This window comes from Morone saxatilis, unplaced genomic scaffold (assembly GCF_004916995.1).
Source record: "Morone saxatilis isolate NCDOM2014 unplaced genomic scaffold, NCSU_SB_2.0 Contig12, whole genome shotgun sequence".
Lineage (NCBI taxonomy): Eukaryota > Metazoa > Chordata > Actinopteri > Moronidae > Morone > Morone saxatilis.
This window is the reverse complement of record NW_023339674.1, coordinates 27576606-27594039: the sequence shown is the minus strand read 5'-3', so window position 1 is coordinate 27594039 and position 17434 is coordinate 27576606. Positions and strand designations below refer to the sequence as shown.

Sequence of the window (17434 nt, the reverse complement as noted above, 5' to 3'; positions counted from 1 at the left end):
GTGCATCAGTGAGCCTTGGCCGTCTCCAGTGCTCCGCTTCTCCTTCCTTGGAGCCCTTTTGATGGTACTGACCACTGCAGACTGGGAACACTGCACAAGAGCTGCAGGTTTGTAGATGCTCTGACCCACTCAGATGTATACATGTATGTTCTCATTCCCAGGTCATCAAAAACTGACGCAAGCTGTGTTCAGTTAGTTGCAATCTGAAACTGCTAGATGCCACTAAACCCTACACATTGGTCCTTTAAAGTCCTCATTTAAACCTTGAGTATGTTGCTGGTCACACAGTTAACACGAATAAAGGGAGCTGTGAATCCAGTGTGCGGTTCCTCATTGCATTGCAATTTTATATGCAAATCTGTTGGTTCTGGTTAATGTTGTTTTGTTTGTCTCTACTGGTATTTGTCACACCCTACATATTGTATGCTGTTATCCATACTATATATGCACACTGTATACTCTAAGCAATAACCTATAATGTTATAATGTTAGTGTTGGTTATGTTTAATATATGTCAATATTCCTGGTCTTACCTGGACGAGGAGGCCAGGGCAGCCCTATAATCTGTCCGTTCCTCCTCAGCCTCTCCGATGACAAAGGTGGCAGGGCTCCTTGAAGGTTTCCATGCCGGAGCCTTACCGTGCTCCCTAAAGACCCGGATGTGTCCACAGACCGTGTGCAGGAAAGAAGTGACGTCGATCTCCTGCAGGGATTCTTCGCAGTAATCCATGGCCATCAGGACATCCTGGGAGTTGATGCTGTAGGACTGCTGCAGGCTGCGGTACACACCTGAGGAACGCAGTGAGCGAATAAATGACTGATGCTGTAATAGACAGTAACACAGCCACTGGCTTTTAAAAGAACAGACACTCTTTAAAATCGTTCTTTATGCTTTGTTTTTAATGTTGTTACTTTTTGCATTTTATCATATTGTTTTGTATGAAATATGCAGTATAAATAAAGTTTCATTATGAGTGACTCAGGGAACTGATGCATTAATTTGCATTCTGATAAAAATGTGGCAACATGCTTCTAAATGTGCAAAACATGCAACCATAAACAAACAAATCAAAGCATGCGCAACTTGTGTGCTCTCACACGGTGTTCATTAATAATATATTATTAAGATATATCAATGGTTTGGGATTTGGGATCCAAAAGGTTGGTCTCATATTATGTAATATTTTTCTTAGATGCAGTAAAAGCTTGACCTCAGTCCCAGCATTTAAATGTTTCAATTTGTACATGTACCTCTCCCTGTACTTGCAACTTCCTCTCCTTCTAAAGCTGTAAAGAGGAGTGCAAATAGCATATCCTCAAAGAAATTATATTTCAGCATATCCTGCAGATATGCAGCCCATTTCCTATTGGAAATTCTTTATTAGGAATAACCCCTTGGAATGTACCGTCTTATTTTCAAGGGGGTCATCAATGACAAAAAGTACTATATACACAATTACAGTAAAGAAATTAACAAAGATAACAGTATACAATTAAATCAAATTTGATAAAAACAAACAAAATCAACAAAAAAGATAAAACCAAAGGGAAAAAAACTGTTAAATGTTAATTATCAAGATCACACTCCAAGTAGAGCATGGAAATGGATCATTCACTCATAGTTTAGAGTGGTGGTATTGTCAGTGAAAGCAGTAGGTAATTAGATTTCCAAACCATGATGAATTCTACAGGTGTTATTATATTATATTATATTAACTGTCATTAAGAACATGTACAATCGATCCTATAATAAGAATTTTTAAAGATGATGTGGAAAACATGAAGGCTTTCTTTGCTGTTGACTCAGAGACTGCAGGAACAGAAAACAAGAGCTGTGTATAATGTCTCCATTGATAATTTGAGGAGAACCCACCATAAAATCTTTTAATAAAAGTAACTTCCTATTTACAGGGTTTAATCAGGAGTCATGGTGTAAATACTAGACTGCGCAATTTGGCACTGTGCCAACAGATAATGCTGATAAACTGTTTAAAATTTTACTTATTAATGATTCCGTGGCAACCATAACTTGTTCTGAGTGCATGTTGGTGGGGGAGGGGCTCACCTTTGACGTAGCTCTGGTGGTAATGCTCTTGCAGCAGGCTGCAGTAGTTGGCCAGCTCCTTGTGTTTGTGAGGCTGAGCCAGGAGGTCGGTCCAAGGGGACGGGCTGCTGCGGTCCTGAGACAGTGACCTGTCAAGAGGACAACAGCGCAGCAAACACAGACAGGAAGCAAATGTGCTCAGTTAGAAAGACTAATGATGGGTCTGCTGAACCCACACGGACCAACTACAACTTCATTTAACATCTTCCATTACATTTATAAGTAAAATGTGTACAAATTTCACTGTCAGTTAAAAATACAGACAATTCCATTCCATATGATTTTGCACAAGCACAAAGATAGCTTTAGCCCAGACCTCCACTACAGTAAGCAAAGAAGCCAAGAAGCCTGTGAGGGACAGCTCAACCTCCACAGCATGCATTTTAAGAGTCATATCTAACATCATTTATTAGGGAAAAAGGGACGGAGAAACATGAATCAGGTGAAAAAATACCTTGATCACCAAACGTAGTGCATTTGCAGCTAAGAGTTTTTGTCTGTGTGACAGCAAGGTGTCAGAAGACAATCTGCTGTGACACAAACACACTCACCTGCAAAGCTGCAGTAAGCACAGTGGTCTGGTCTGAGCTTTTAGTACTACACACACACTTTACTTTTAAAACTAAATCGATTTCAGTTCACAATGTTCTGCATGAACAGCAACAGCAATATGTACAGAAGTATGGAGTGTGCCACCAGAAAAATTTGTATTAAAATTAATTCATTTGTTTTGCATTTAAGTGATGCATTGTAAAAAGCATGGTATAAAAAAAGATTTTGCGAAGATTTCAAATGTTACTTTCTTCCATTGCTAGACGACAGAATTTGTCTCCTGTTTTAACATTTACCTTTTCATCTCATGATTACTTTAATTTAGGAAAGGTTCTCTGTAACTTAAAGGTCCAGTGTTAGGATTAAGTGGGATTTAGCGGTGTAGTTGCAACTCCCTCGCGTCACCCTACCCTTCCAGGCACAAAGAAGAAACTACAGTGGCCTCGTCATGAGCAAAAAACGCGTACAGCCCTATCTAGAGCCAGCGTTTGGTTTGTCCGTTCTGGGCTACATTAGGAAAATGGTGGTTCAATATGGCACTCCATGAAAGGGAACTCCGCGTCTGTAGATATAAACAGCTCATTCTAAGGTAACAAAAACACGATTCCTATTTTTATGTGATTATACACTAATGAAAACATCTATGAATATTATATTCCATTTCTGACAATAGATCCTCCACAATGTTACACACTGGACCTTTAATATGATCAAATTTAAATATGCTTGTCTACAATCATTCTGGTGACACACTCCAGGCTCCACACACGTGGGTCATCATGTGTCAATGAAGAAAAATTTACATAAACATGCTGATTTGCACGTAAAGCACGAAAAGTTCTCACGATGAGAGAAGAAAGATTCCTCTGTGCCTCTGTATAAAAGAGATGTGATGGGATGGGGCTGCAGATGTAATACAATGCAATATGTGTCGAATTACATATCTACTAAATTATAATAACTTTTACAGGACTCTATGGTATCAATAATGTAGAATTACTATATGCTTATAGTACATTTTTAACCTCCTGGTTATTATGACATTACTTGATCCCTGTTCCTCACCAGTGTATGTGGTTCTCCAATAAACAGGAAGTCAGCTGTTTTTTTGCAACTGTTGTGTACGCACTTTGACCACAACATATTAAAACATAGCCACATCATTACCACAGTAATGGCACCAATATTCCTAGCTGAACTCACTGAAATGTCCATTAAAGCTATATTTAATTTTCTTAATGTCACTAGCAATATTTAATTTGCTTAATGTCACTGTTAAAATGCCTGAATCTTTTGTCTTCAGGCAAAAACAGCAAACTAAATAAGTAAGTCTGTAAAACATCATTATCAAACACTAAAAGCTCACAGATTGTTTGGCCATTCAGGGGAATGCCACAACAATATGAAAACAAAACATATTAATATAAAAAAAAAAATCTTGATTTCCAGACTAATTCCTGGTGACTAATAATTGCAGTTAAATTTTGACTGGAAACTGTGTAAACTCGTGACTCGCGTGGCAGCAATGCACCTACTGTGGCGACGCAAGCCTGAGGAGGAAGCACAGACAGGCCTGGGAAGGGAAGATGGCTTTGGAGCCTACAGCATTAGAAAAGCCACACTTTCCCACTCTACAGAAAAACAAGCGCTTCCTAACTTCTCAGAGGGCCGTCCAATGAAAGCTGAGCGGCACCTCAGCAGAGAGGGAAGGAGAGCAGAGACAACGGAATCGAGAAGCGCTACCTGAACTTCATCTGCTGATTCATCTCCCAGGATTCAGCATCTTGAGCTCTATTCTCACGCGTGAAGACAATCAAAGACACACATGTTAACAACTGGACTGCAACTTGCTTCTGAGAAAATTCATGGGTCAGTTGTGTCAAACAATGGAGGGGATATAATTCAACATATTTTTTACTGCTTGGCTTTTCTCTATGTAGCTTTGTTTATCATTTGTATCGGTTATTATAGCATTGTACTCAACAAAATAATTAAATCTGGGTACAATAAGTAGTTACACATCAGACAGGCTGTAAACAAACCAATAGTATATCCAGATTAGCAATTCCGTGGCTTGGATGGGCTCAATCAATCAGAAACGAAGATTTTTTGCACTTTGTTTGCCTAACAGAAGGACTGGCTGGGACTACAGTTCAGTGTTAGACAGACTGAGCTTTCCGTCATCCATTTTGAGATGAGGCAGGCTGAGACTGTCTGGCTGTCTGGCAGGAAGGACACATAGAGCTTGGCATCATCAACATAGCAATTGTAATAAAAGCCATGTGAGTGGATAATCGGAACAAGGGAGGTGGTATATATTGAAAAGAGAAGGGAACAAAGCACAGATCCATGCGGTACCCCGGTGGAAAGAAAGTGACACTTTGACTTCACTTTACAACTCCATTGTATTTAGTGGTATCACTGTGGTTCCAGATCTCAGAAATTACCTTGGTGAGTACAATATCATTATTAATAACAGGACTGATAATTAACTGGAATTATCTTAACAATTTATGTTAATGACCAAGTAAGTAAAAAGCATGTAAGAATGCCAAATTCTCACTGCAAAGATCTATTCTGTTCACTTTCTCACTTGTAATTTAGAAATGAACTGATAGTACATATATAAACAAGCCACTGGACCCTGAAGTGTTCCAGTGGAGGTGATCATAGATCATATATGGTTCGCCCGCTGTTTGAAAGACGTGATGTCTGATAGGTGAAAAACTTCAGAGCATTGATCTAAAAACTATTATTCTGATTACCACTGTAATTCCTATAAAACTTTTTCACATGGTAAGCGGTTTTCTTTCTTTCAATATTGGGACCCTGCCTTTGTCTTCACTCCTGCAGGTGAGCACAGTACCTGAAGAAGATGTCCCTGGGTTGACGGCTGGAGTTGGGGTGTACCAGTTGCTCCCTCAGGTGCTCCAGGGAGCAGTTGTAGACATAGACTGGACACTTCAACAGGCTGCTGTCACTGGTACTCTGCTGAGAAACCTGCCGGCTGAAGCTGATGTGGAAATCTGCCTTCTGTGGTTCAGAGAACTGTACTCCTTCTTTTTCTCCCAGATCTGGAAAGTTAGACAAATTTTCCCCCATTTTTGACTGGACTACACTAATTTGGTTTTGACTGCAACTCTGGACAAGAGCGTTAGACTGACCTGAGGCTGGGGTCCCGGCCTCTCTCTCAGACATTCTAGTGTCCCAGCTTTCCTGGTCCATCAGGGAGTCAGTGGGCCCAGTCTGGCCCTCGGACCATGGTGAGAGCACAGGGGACCTGGCATTGAGCTGTCCGCTGCTGGAGCTCCTTCGCAGTTTACCGGCCAGACCGAGGCCGGACTCTGACCTTTCCAGCCCACTGGTGGAGCCAGACAGGGAGTCGGCCTGAGATTTGTTGCTGGGAGTCAGAGTGTCATCTTCCTGTGTGCTGACGTTACTCTGAGGCTCAGTCTCCAGCCCTGACGCCATCAACATCAGAACATCTGCAAAATAAACATAGTATGCACATTTTGCATCACGAGAATGTGGTCAAAATTCTAAATCCAAGGTGTACCTGTGAAGGAAGCAGGGAGGAAGGTGAGGAGGATCTGCTGGGAGCTGATGTACTTGGCGTAACACCTCCACTGTGGCGTAGAGCATCTCCTCTCCCCCAGCAAGGGCTCTTCATCCACAAGGTCTGCATTACTGAAACTCTGCCAAAGATGGAGGAAACACATGTTAATTATTGTACATTTACATGAAGCTACTGCCACAGCACCCACTGCAGATTTCCATTGGAAAAGACAGACTTTTTAAGAAAACTCTTAAATTGTGGTCTGACCCTTTATTTACATATATAGAGTATTAGAAACCTAGGCAGAGAGCACAAGGTTACAAGGCATTTAACCGTCTTCTTACCCATACTGGAAACCTACTTTGACCTCAAATGTTTACAGTAACTCCAGATCTTTAGACAGGATATACTGTAAACAGGCAAATATAAGTGTTCTCTCTCAGACTACTCTGAAGGAGTTATATTAATATGACTAATATGAATATAGTTCCACTTTTAGTCTGTTAATTCCTGCTGTATGACTATAATAAGAAGAACATAAGGATAAGCAGTAGGTGGTTCCAGTCCTCCAGTTGGAAAACCAGAAAAAAAGGACACAACAATATGATGGAATTACAAGAGTGCCAGTGGAAGCTCAAATGTATCATGTATTATGTAAGGAAGGTTCCATCAGATCTGTGTGCAGCAATCATGGATGTATTATAGAGCCATGGGAGTGAAGAGTAGACTGCTCTTCAGTCATGTGAGTCATGTGATCTTATTAAAAAAAAAAGTGTTTCCATCTCTGTACTTATATAACGCCTTTACACTGATGGCAGTGGCTGCCATGCAAGGTGCCAGCTGTTCACCAGAACGGAAACTAATCATTCACACACTTATACACCGATGCACAGCATCAGGGGCAATTTGGGGTTCAGTGTCTTGCTCATGCAGCGTGAGGAGCCGGGGATCGAACTGCCAACCTTCCTACAGGCGACTTGCTCTACTTTTGAGCCCCTGTTTTTTTATCAACTGCTTTTCTAAAAAGAAAAAAAAAACACCTCAAACAAGAGTAGAAACCTTTATTAGTCCAAAACTATTAAGGCTCAACACTTGAATGAGAATGTATGTTGATTACCTGTAAAGTGCTGGTGGATCCCATCACCTCCTTGCTGCTGCCAGTGGTGTGGAATGACGTCATTGTGTCCTGTCTGTCTGGTGGTTTCACACACTCCTCTGACAAAACATAAAACATCAGATGTGATAGATTAGAAGAGACAGTGACTCATCAGGTAGGCTCTGTAGTTCTGTTAATGTGGAAGTAAGTGGCACAGATTGGCTAGAGGAACAGCCGAGATGAGACGCAGACACGTGTGCTGACCTTTAATGACAGGTAAAGAGAAAGGAGCGGTATGTCCGTCTCGCTCTCGCTCTAAGATGTGGTGCATGAAGGTGACATGGTCACTGTCAGCTAGCGGGATTTCTCTGTCGCTGAGCTCGTGCTCCAGGCTGCTGTGGAAGAGGCTGAGCAGCAGCTCGTTGGGCAGACAGGGGGAGCTATGAACCTGCTCCCCAGTCTCCACTGCTACTGACAGAAAGGTGAAGACACGCATGACAACAAGGAACAACTACTGGATCTTAAAAAGCAAAGGGTCCCTGCTATTCCCTGACTCTCAGAGTTTTCTTTTTTTCTTTGTATATTGCTACAGAAGTATTTATTTCATGATGGATGTGTATTTTTCTTATTGTTGCAGTAAATGGTGCGAACCGTATGAGTACACTACCTGTGCTGAATGTGAGGAAGAAGAGCTCGACCTGCTGGCATTTGGGGAGCAGCTGAAGGAGATCAAACTGGAAAGGAACCATGTGAATGCTGTCCTCAGAGGCAAGGGCATCTCCTGCACACACACATACAGGAAATACATCCATGATTTACTTACCAAAGAGCAATACACAGATTTTACACTACACAAAATGCACAATCAGAGCCAGCAGCTGCAGGGGACAGCCATTACTAAAACACACAACTCTTAATTTGTTTCCAATGGCTTCTGTTATAAACGTAAAAAAGTATGGAAAAAAATCATATTGTGATATTTTGTTTTGTGACATTGTGATATGTATTGAATCTCAAAAACACAGTGTTGCAGTGTTGTAAATGTAAACTGAGTTCAATGATGTTATATGTTACAGGGATATACAAAAGCAGATCCCACTATTTTGTAGTAAAAATACAGATTTTATGCATATGGTGGTGTGTTCTTTATACTTTAGACACTTTTCATAAAATCTAATCTAAAAAAACGCAACCTATCGCCTTGTGTAACCCCTGTATCATCAGATTCTTGCCAATACACAGCCCTATTTATTATTTTACATTTTACTGCACTCTGGTTATTTGGCTCCTATAGTTACATAAAATATGATGTTTTCCTATAGATTATGCTGCCCAGCAGTGATACAGTAGTGGGAGCAAAATGCCAGTAGATTGGCTACAGAGTACTACTGGCCACCATTTGAGAATATGGGTAAGAAAATATAAAAAAATATCTGTTTTTGTTTTGTGATATTGTATCGGTTCTCAGATGCACTATCGATGTTTGTGTTTAAACTCACAACTGCTAGGTAGAAACAACTGAGGGTTATGATGTTGGATGTGACTGTGATAAAACCAATTTAATTTAGTATTGCAATATACTGAATTGCAACCCGTGTATCGTGATACGAATGCAGAAAATTTGATTTTTCTAAACAGCACGTTACCTCTCACATCCTTGAGTCCAGCCGGCAGCGAGCAGACCTGGTCTTTATTCTGACACAGTTGACACAAATACTCAAAGGTCATCATGGTGGACATACAGGCCAGATCCCTTGGGAAGATCTAAAACAACAGAGAAGGTCAATATAAAACACAACCTTAAATACAAACCACACAAAACTGAACTCAACTGAGCTCTATGCACGCACCCCCAGAACCCCTCAGCTCTATGTCAGAATGAATGAGTGGGTGGACGAACTATTGGCTCTATAAACGAGGGATACGTACTGCTTGGGGGATCTCCTGGTACTTGAGGCCCTGGAAGTGGCGATGTTGGTCCATGCAGTTCATCACCGTGCCACACTGTGGTTCCACCCAGCACTCTGTGACAAGGTTCAGCTCTGTGTCCATGTCTACGGCCTCCACCTCAGTGTCGTTGTCGTCATCAGTGGAGAAGCTGTCCCATGAAAGACAGGAGACAACCATGTACCATTTCAGCACAACCAAAAGGATTTTTTAAAAGTCTATTGGGGGATTTGTTCCGCTCCTCACAGGACATACAGACTTGGTGCCAACATTCATGAAGGAGGGTCAGTGTGATTGCCAGAAGCCACTGTGTGTACAGCAGGGATGGACAGACTGCAGGTTTCATTCCAGCAGATCACTGCTGATTAGTGTGTGGTGGCTGAAATCGAAACCTGCAGACTGTTAGGCCTCCTGGTGTGGAAGTTGAATGTCTCTTTCTTTGGCACCATCGTATGGTAGTATCAAAAACAACACTACACGCTAGCAGACAGCAATGCACATCAGTGCTGGCTCCAGACCACCAAATTACCGTCCACATCTCCGATCCGTTCAGCAATACAAACAGATCTGATGTTGTCCTCTAGAACTGCAACGATTAGTTGATTAATTAGTTGTCAACTATTAAATTGATCTGAAACTATTTTGATTAATTGTTTTGAGTCATTTTTAAAGAAAAACTGTCCAAATTCTTTGATTTCAGCTTCTCAAATGTCACTATTTCTGGTGTCTTTAATCCTCTATGAGAACATGTTTGGCTTGTGGACAAAACAAGACACTTGAGGACATCAGCTTGGGCTTTGGGAAACTGATCAACATTATTTACCATTTTCTGACATTTTATGGACCAAACATGTAATCAGTTAATCGTGAAAATGATCCTCAGATTCATGTATAATGAAAATAATCATTAGTTGCAGCTGTGGGCATCTGTTGCTGCTGGTTGGAGAAACAGTTGACCAGTTTCCCATATTGTTTGCTACTTTGCTGCGTCTTCCATGTCAACTGGCAGGATTGATCATTTGCTACTGATTGGTTAGGGCGACGGTCAGGTGTTACTTCATGAATGAAGTGAAACCGAACAGCCATTCTTATTACTGGGCTTAGCAATGAACACTGATACACCGCCTCATCCTCCTGGGCTGAAAATAAACATTTTACACCAGGATCGTCAAATTTTCACAGTACCACATTACAAAACAAGTGGTCGTTTGTTTAGGTAAGGTGAGATGCAACAGATCAGTGGGTTTGAAGGCTTATAAGAACACTGCAGCGGTCTGAAATACTTTAAGGAAGGATTTTGCAACTTTAGAATATTATCAAGGCAGTAAGTTCAACTTTGCCTAATGAGTGTGTTTTTTGCCGAAGCCCTCGGCGTCAGCACCCCACTCAAATGAATGAGGGGCAGTTCAGTCTGACTACAGTCACTATAAGGTGCTGTATAAAGATGATTACTGCCCGTCTTACCTGTCCTTAGTAGACGTAGAGTGAGGTGGAAATAGGATGTACTGAACAATACAAGAGTGACTCTCTCTGTCCGTGTCCCCTGACATGCCCTGAGGAGAGAAATCACATTCAGTGCAAACTAATTCAGACTACCTGTAACACCTGTAATGCACATTTTTAAGAACCTAAATGACACCATACACAACCTGTTCAAGAGGCTATTACATACATAAACCTTTGTTTCACCCTGTCTCTAACTACACACTCTGTAAGTTTAAGTAAACAGCAGGACATGATAAGACCCATCTGTTTGTTGCTCCAGAGCTGAGGACAACATGTAACTGCATTAGAGTGACTCTCAAACTGGGATAAAGGGACACTGCCTCTCTGACTTTTAACTCATTTGAGCTTTCACGTACTGGTATGTGTGAGTGTTGCTGTGAGTCCATCTATAGATGCTGAATAAACCTTACAGAAAGACAAACTCATACATTAAAAAAAACTGCCTTCACACACACGTTCATAACATGACAGTACTGAAGATGAAAACGGGTCAAATGGTGCAAATGGAAACACCTCAGCGTTTAGTGTTCTAAATGATCTGCTGTGCTGTACCTTCATCGGCAGCTCCATCACCAGGTTGACGATGCCCTCTCCGCTGGCAGCAAAGTGGAAGCCTTCTGATACGCGGATCCTGCACAGACATCAACAGAGGGGTATTTTCAGAGGAACAAATTCCACATCAAACCAACCCAGCTGCTATGACTTCAAGCATCTGTAAAACAAACTGCTACAAGTATGCACTAATGAAATAATAAACCTCAGGTCACATTTTCAAATAAACACGTGGTTTTCTGAAATGGCGTTGCTAAGAATGTACTGTTATCTAAAGTTATCTGTGGGATACACTAACAACCTGTGTTGACAGATTATGTTAAATGTAATGGATTGCTTTGGGACACTGGTTTATTAAAACAAACTCCATCTCTCTCCAGTTTATCATCCACTCGAGTAGTGGACACAACAGCCCTGTTATTTTATCTGTTAATTGTATTCTCAATTAAAAGCTGGTGTTCAAATAATGAGCAGGTCTTCATCAATAATGACAAGGAAAAGTAAATTGAGTATCATGCATTTCCACACTCACCACTCTGTTGGTCTTAGTTTTACTGATTCCAGTCACTTCTGTCTCACTTAGTTTTTTGAGCAATGTTAAGTTACATGTTTCAAAAGGGGAGGGGGGTCACTGCTTGAGGCTTTTATTGTGACACGCCAGCAGGAATTGTAGATTGACAGTAGTTTAACAGCATTTGAAAAAATGGCAAAATAGCTATCAGTTTCTTTATATTAACTAAGTTGTAAGATCCAAACTCCATTCAGAAAAAAAGCATTTTTAACATTGTTTGCTTGTCATCTTGTCAACAGACCCGACAAATATGGCCTCATGGTGTAGTTATTTCAGCATCCTTTTGAAGACTATTTAGGGTGGCTGGGTCGTCCACTAATCAAAAGGTTGTTTGTTCGATCCCTGGCATGTGGCATGTAGTGTTAAAGCGCTTTGAGTGGTCGAAGACTAGAAAGGCACTATACAAGTACAGGTCCATTTATCACAATTAATTCACAGCGAAATCTGTTTATTTTGGGCTCATACTGCCGCAGGAAATCAGATAGAAGTGCAAATTTTTATCAAATACAAACGCTCCTGCAGGCAAACTTGGAAAGTCACTTCACGTTTGATGGGAACACATCATTAGAGTGCGAGCAACAGATTGGTGAGGATGACCAGGCTTTTGTACTGATGGATGTGGACATAATACTGAATTTATCAAAACAACAGGTAATCATGGTGATTTTGCAGCAAATTGTACACAAACTTACTGCACACCATTGGACAATTTATAGCTATTATAAATCATTCTATATGAAAAAATAACAATGAACGAGAACATTGCCATACCTATAATTTTGTACAGTTTACACGTTTTTGGGGTTTATTTGGTGAATTTATTAATTTAATCATTTATTTAATATTAACAAAATGCAACCAAAAGTAAAATGTTTACTGATATTGATAAGCAAATGTGTTTTATTCTTAATAAACTTAAACACTTTTTTAGGTGCACAAAAACAAACATGCCAGAAGGATACAAGGTTAATTGTTGCTTTACAATGCAGGGTTGTGTAATGAACTACAGGTCGTAGTTCCCCTCATAAAAAACCAAAAAAAAAAATCTGTTCACAAAAATGATATACAGTAAAACTGATTAAAAGTCATAAAAAATAAAAAGATAACAAAAATAATAACACAAAAGTGTGTGAACTCACTCGGAGAGCATGGACAGGATGTGTGCCACGGCCTGCATGGCCACGGTGGACCCCTGGCTGCACTGCACAGCCCACACCCAGCGCTGGTGCAGGAAGTAACGGGACAGGGAGGCCAGGGTGGAGGAGGCTGTCCTGTTGGCCGCCATGCTGAGGGGGACGGCGCTGTTGGAGGGCTGAGGGAAGTTCTCCATGTTGAAAATGAAGGGAGTCCTGAAGTCCAGCGGCAGCTTCTCATACCTGCAGAGCATTGCGTTCAAATGTGTCCGGCTGGCAATACTTTCAATTTGGGGATTGGAAGAATGCGAGCAAATACAATAAGCCTTATGTCTTATGAAGAAGACATTACAAACAACTGCAATTTCAAACCAGTGTAATGAGTTTTTTGTGAACATAGAGTGCAGTTATGGCAAGCTGCAGTCACGGGCACTGACCTTATGAGCAGCTTCTCCAAGGGCTTATTAAGCACCACCACACAGGGTCTGTCTGACAGCGCTGGCTTGGGAGCGGGGATGGAGGGGGATTTGGAGGGTGACGGATGGCCAACAACCTTCCTCTTGGTTTTGGGGGTGGCCTCTTTGTTCTGAACACGATGAGGGAAGCGTAGTTTGAGGATCTGCTCTCGCAGCTCGTCCACAATCTGATGAAAGACACAGACGTCCCAACGGGTTACCACGGAAGCATTCAGTTTGTGGACACTTGATGTTTTAGTGAGTCTGTAGTATGTGGCCAGTGTCTGGCTGTGCTGACCACTGTCACCATACTTTGATGATGATTACAAATGAAGTAAAAGGCTGCCTAATTAATGTACCTGACCTGTTGGATGAAAAACTGGAAGTCAAATGTTGATGGCAGACATTATAGTTCCTGTTGCCACAAATATCAAGCTAGTTCAGACAAATTTCATGCAAATCTTGAAATGTCAGTCTGCAGGGCTTTAAAAGGATGATTCATTGTCATTCTTTTTCAGTCAGCTGAAGCTTTCTTGGAATTTAGGGGGTTTGTTTGTTTGAGTTGTTTTTGGTTCATTAGTAATACGCATATTTAAGTTGGTGTCATCATAATCATCATCATTGTTATATATTGATTATTTATTTTATTATTATATGTTTTTTTTAAATGTAATAAAATATTATATAGCAAATTAACTTGAATAAATACAATTAGCACACAATTTTTCTGATTTATAAAATAAAATGTTAAAAGAAATCTGACTGAAAGTGTACCTGACAGAAAAAGTTTAACAAAATAAAGGTCCTGCATTGTACTGAAGTGTCAAATTGAAGTTGTGATACCCATTAGAAGATATACTGTAAGTGTGGTTTTAAGTACCAAAAATCATCTCAATATAGTTTTGCGTCTCTGGCAAGAACAGGGCCTTTTGTGTTGTATTTTGTCTCATTGAGTGAGGCACACTAAATGCACACAAAATGGTAACAGCATGCAATACCTCAGAGGGTGGAACCTACACCTCCTCTGACACAACAACAAAGACAGAATCTGCTGCTGAGACATCGGTTTGGATTGCACAGGTGTCCCTGATTCTATATTTATTATTGGTTTGACTGTCAGTACCTTGTTTCTGATGTGGGCTGGTGTTCCGATGGGGAAGCCCAGACGCAGCACCATGCAGGGCGTCTTGGAGATGAGGCGGACCAGGTAGAAGGAGGTGGGAGGCTGGTCGGATGAACTGTGGAGACAGAATTGATAGAAAATTTTAATTTGAATTAATTTTTAAAACAGAGGCTGGTGTCACATGGATTTCTTATTTTAAAGAGTAAAACATGCTGTGACCTTAGGCTGTGTTACCCAACCGTGACAATCTTGCCCTCACTGTGGACATGAGTTGTTTTCCTCCTTGGATTATCGGATATAAAAGGATTTTTAAAAAGTATTTTTTACAAAAAAGGGAAACTTTACAGACACTACAACCAGACCAATATGGAAGATGTGTTTTATTGGTGAAAAACATTCACCAATTAACGATATGGCAGCCGATATGGTCAACCAACCAGCTGCGATGCTGAGAGCAGCTTCTTCTATATGACTTCGGGGTGTTTTCCACAGTAATAACATCAGCTTAATAACAGTCGGGTGTTAAGTCTGAAGAAATTTACCAGTTTAGTGTAGCAGAAATGCCCATTTTTCTTCTTCTTCTTCTTCTCCCTTCGGAGAACTGAGACCACAGATGTATAAGGGAACCTTTCCAGTTCATGGGGATTTACTTTGAGCATGGAAATGATCAACTGGGGATGCTAATAATGCATAAATATCAGCTCCCATCCAAAAACACTGATATTACCATCAGCATTAATAATAATGAATAATCTTAGTTTCAGTATATAAAACAACAAACCAGCTCTTTACCCCAGATGTACTTCCATCTGCAAATAAACAACAGCCATCAGTGCTGTTTTATCTGCAGCCGTTGTCTCACCTGTATATGAGTTTGACATACGAGTAACCCTCCACCAGCACAAAGCTGCTCCAGTCCCTCAGCAGCGATGTGAGGGCAGAGTGGGAGATACGACACTGAATGGTGCTGTAACGTCCATTGTTTCCAGCTGTGTGCAGGTGTTTGGGGACAGGCCTGGAGGGACAAAATGATTAATGCAATGAAGGACTGACAGACCAGAATAAACACCAAGTGTCCACACAACCACTCTTCTTTTCTTTTATCTTTCTATCTAGTGTAGTGAAGCTGCTACCCATGATCCAGGCTGGGCAAACAGTCTTTAAATAGTTTTTAATGTTTATTCACAGCTATATATTTTCTCACATGTCGTGTTCGAGGATGATAGCAATGCGATGCATGTGCAGCCATCTCTGCCAGAAGTTAGCGTCCATGGAGAGGATGGGCTTCCAGTAAGAGGCAAACTGGGACTGAGAGGAGTCTTTGGATCCACTGTGCTGCAACGACAGAACCTGGAAAAAGAGGAGATCGTTTATCGACGGTGGTACACAAACAGAAAAAAGGCTTAACTGTGGAATACGAGGTGACCAGCACTGTTAACTAATTACTGTCTTTACAGATTTTCAGTGTTTGAAGGATAATGATGGTGTGATTATTTATAAATCCCATGAAAACACCAAGTTTTTAAACCTGGATTTAAAAATATTCAATGTTGGTGCAGGTCTAATATTTTCTGGATGAAAAACTAACTCCTATAGACTTAGTTAATGCTGAACTGAAATGGAGTTTTATTGCAGCAGAATATGTAAATGTTTTCTGCACAGTACCGGAGTAGTAGAGCCGGGAGGGATGTAGAACAGAGGAACTCCATTTTTTGTGCTCTCAGGAATCATGTAGTTCTCAGGAATTGAATTAAACGACTGGAGGTGCACCAACATCTGATCAGTCTGGTTGATGCTGGAAGGACACACAGTAAAAGCAGTTAGGTAACAACAGATGTAGCATTAAAAGAATACCAATCAATCTCTATCAAATGTATCATGATGTTGTTATGTTTTACATGTAGGTAGATGTTTGCTTTGAGCTGTACCTCTGCAGTGTGTTCCAAAAGCGTCGGATGACAGAGGTGCGATACGGGCTGGTGATGGGTTTCCTCTGGGTGCAGCTTATGTCATGCAGGATGTCGTAGCTTCCCTCCATCGTCACCTCCACCCTGGTGGTTCTCTTGGTGAGGTCCAATGGCCATGAGGCGGCTGCCAGGTACTCGATATGCATGTTGTGTTTCCATAAGAGCACAAGCTTCACCTCCAGCTGAGTCCCACCTTAAGAAACCAGTGAAGTGTCAGTCTCGACAAAGATAAAGGCCTAATGCTGTGCTATCTTGTTGAGCTGTTTGTCCAAGGACTTTTTAAATATCTGAGATCTTTGTAAAGACAGGCGTTTACCTTTGGTGAGGCTGATCTCTCTGATGGTGTAGCCCTCTCTCAGTCGCACAGACACTACGCTGATTAAATGAGCATGGACTTCCTTCTCTGTGTGCTTCTTCCTCCTCATGACCAGGGCAGGGTTACCACTGGCTGACACCAGGTGCTCATTGAAGAGTTTGTGCTGGGAAACTACAGAACAAAGTAGTTTGTATGGTCACCCATTTATTTGTCATCATCACCTTAAACATAATTATTATCATTAATGACAACTGTAAATATGTGTACGCAGGAAACAGGTACCAGTACGTTTACATGAATATATATTTAAAGTAGGGCTGCAGCTATCGAATATTTTGGTATCGAGTATTCTATCGAATATTCCCATCAATTAATCGGATAAAACATACTTTTGCTTAATTAAAGGCCAATTATAAATATACAATAGAAACAGATCACTTAATAATAACAACCAATTTGTTTCCTTTTTAAGAAAAATTGACATTTATTTATTATACATATTATGCAAAGTAGTAAACCGTTTCAGTCAAAATTTCCAATAAAAATAAATAAAATT

The 17434-nt window shown here is 40.8% G+C and overlaps 1 protein-coding gene across 1 annotated transcript in view; it reads right to left on the bottom strand.

The window, feature by feature from the left end:
• The window catches only part of szt2 (SZT2 subunit of KICSTOR complex), a gene marked incomplete in the record, with an annotated part of 110147 nt that overhangs the window by 84389 nt on the left and 8324 nt on the right, over positions 1-17434 (bottom strand). Inside the window, 21 exon segments of the mRNA XM_035652785.1 lie at positions 534-789; positions 2066-2193; positions 4400-4447; positions 5523-5730; positions 5821-6141; positions 6213-6351; positions 7330-7427; positions 7573-7776; positions 7976-8089; positions 8955-9072; positions 9238-9406; positions 10720-10808; positions 11314-11392; positions 13024-13260; positions 13455-13660; positions 14596-14710; positions 15458-15610; positions 15800-15945; positions 16261-16390; positions 16524-16755; positions 16879-17049. Of these exon segments, the coding sequence (XP_035508678.1) occupies positions 534-789; positions 2066-2193; positions 4400-4447; positions 5523-5730; positions 5821-6141; positions 6213-6351; positions 7330-7427; positions 7573-7776; positions 7976-8089; positions 8955-9072; positions 9238-9406; positions 10720-10808; positions 11314-11392; positions 13024-13260; positions 13455-13660; positions 14596-14710; positions 15458-15610; positions 15800-15945; positions 16261-16390; positions 16524-16755; positions 16879-17049 (3361 nt within the window).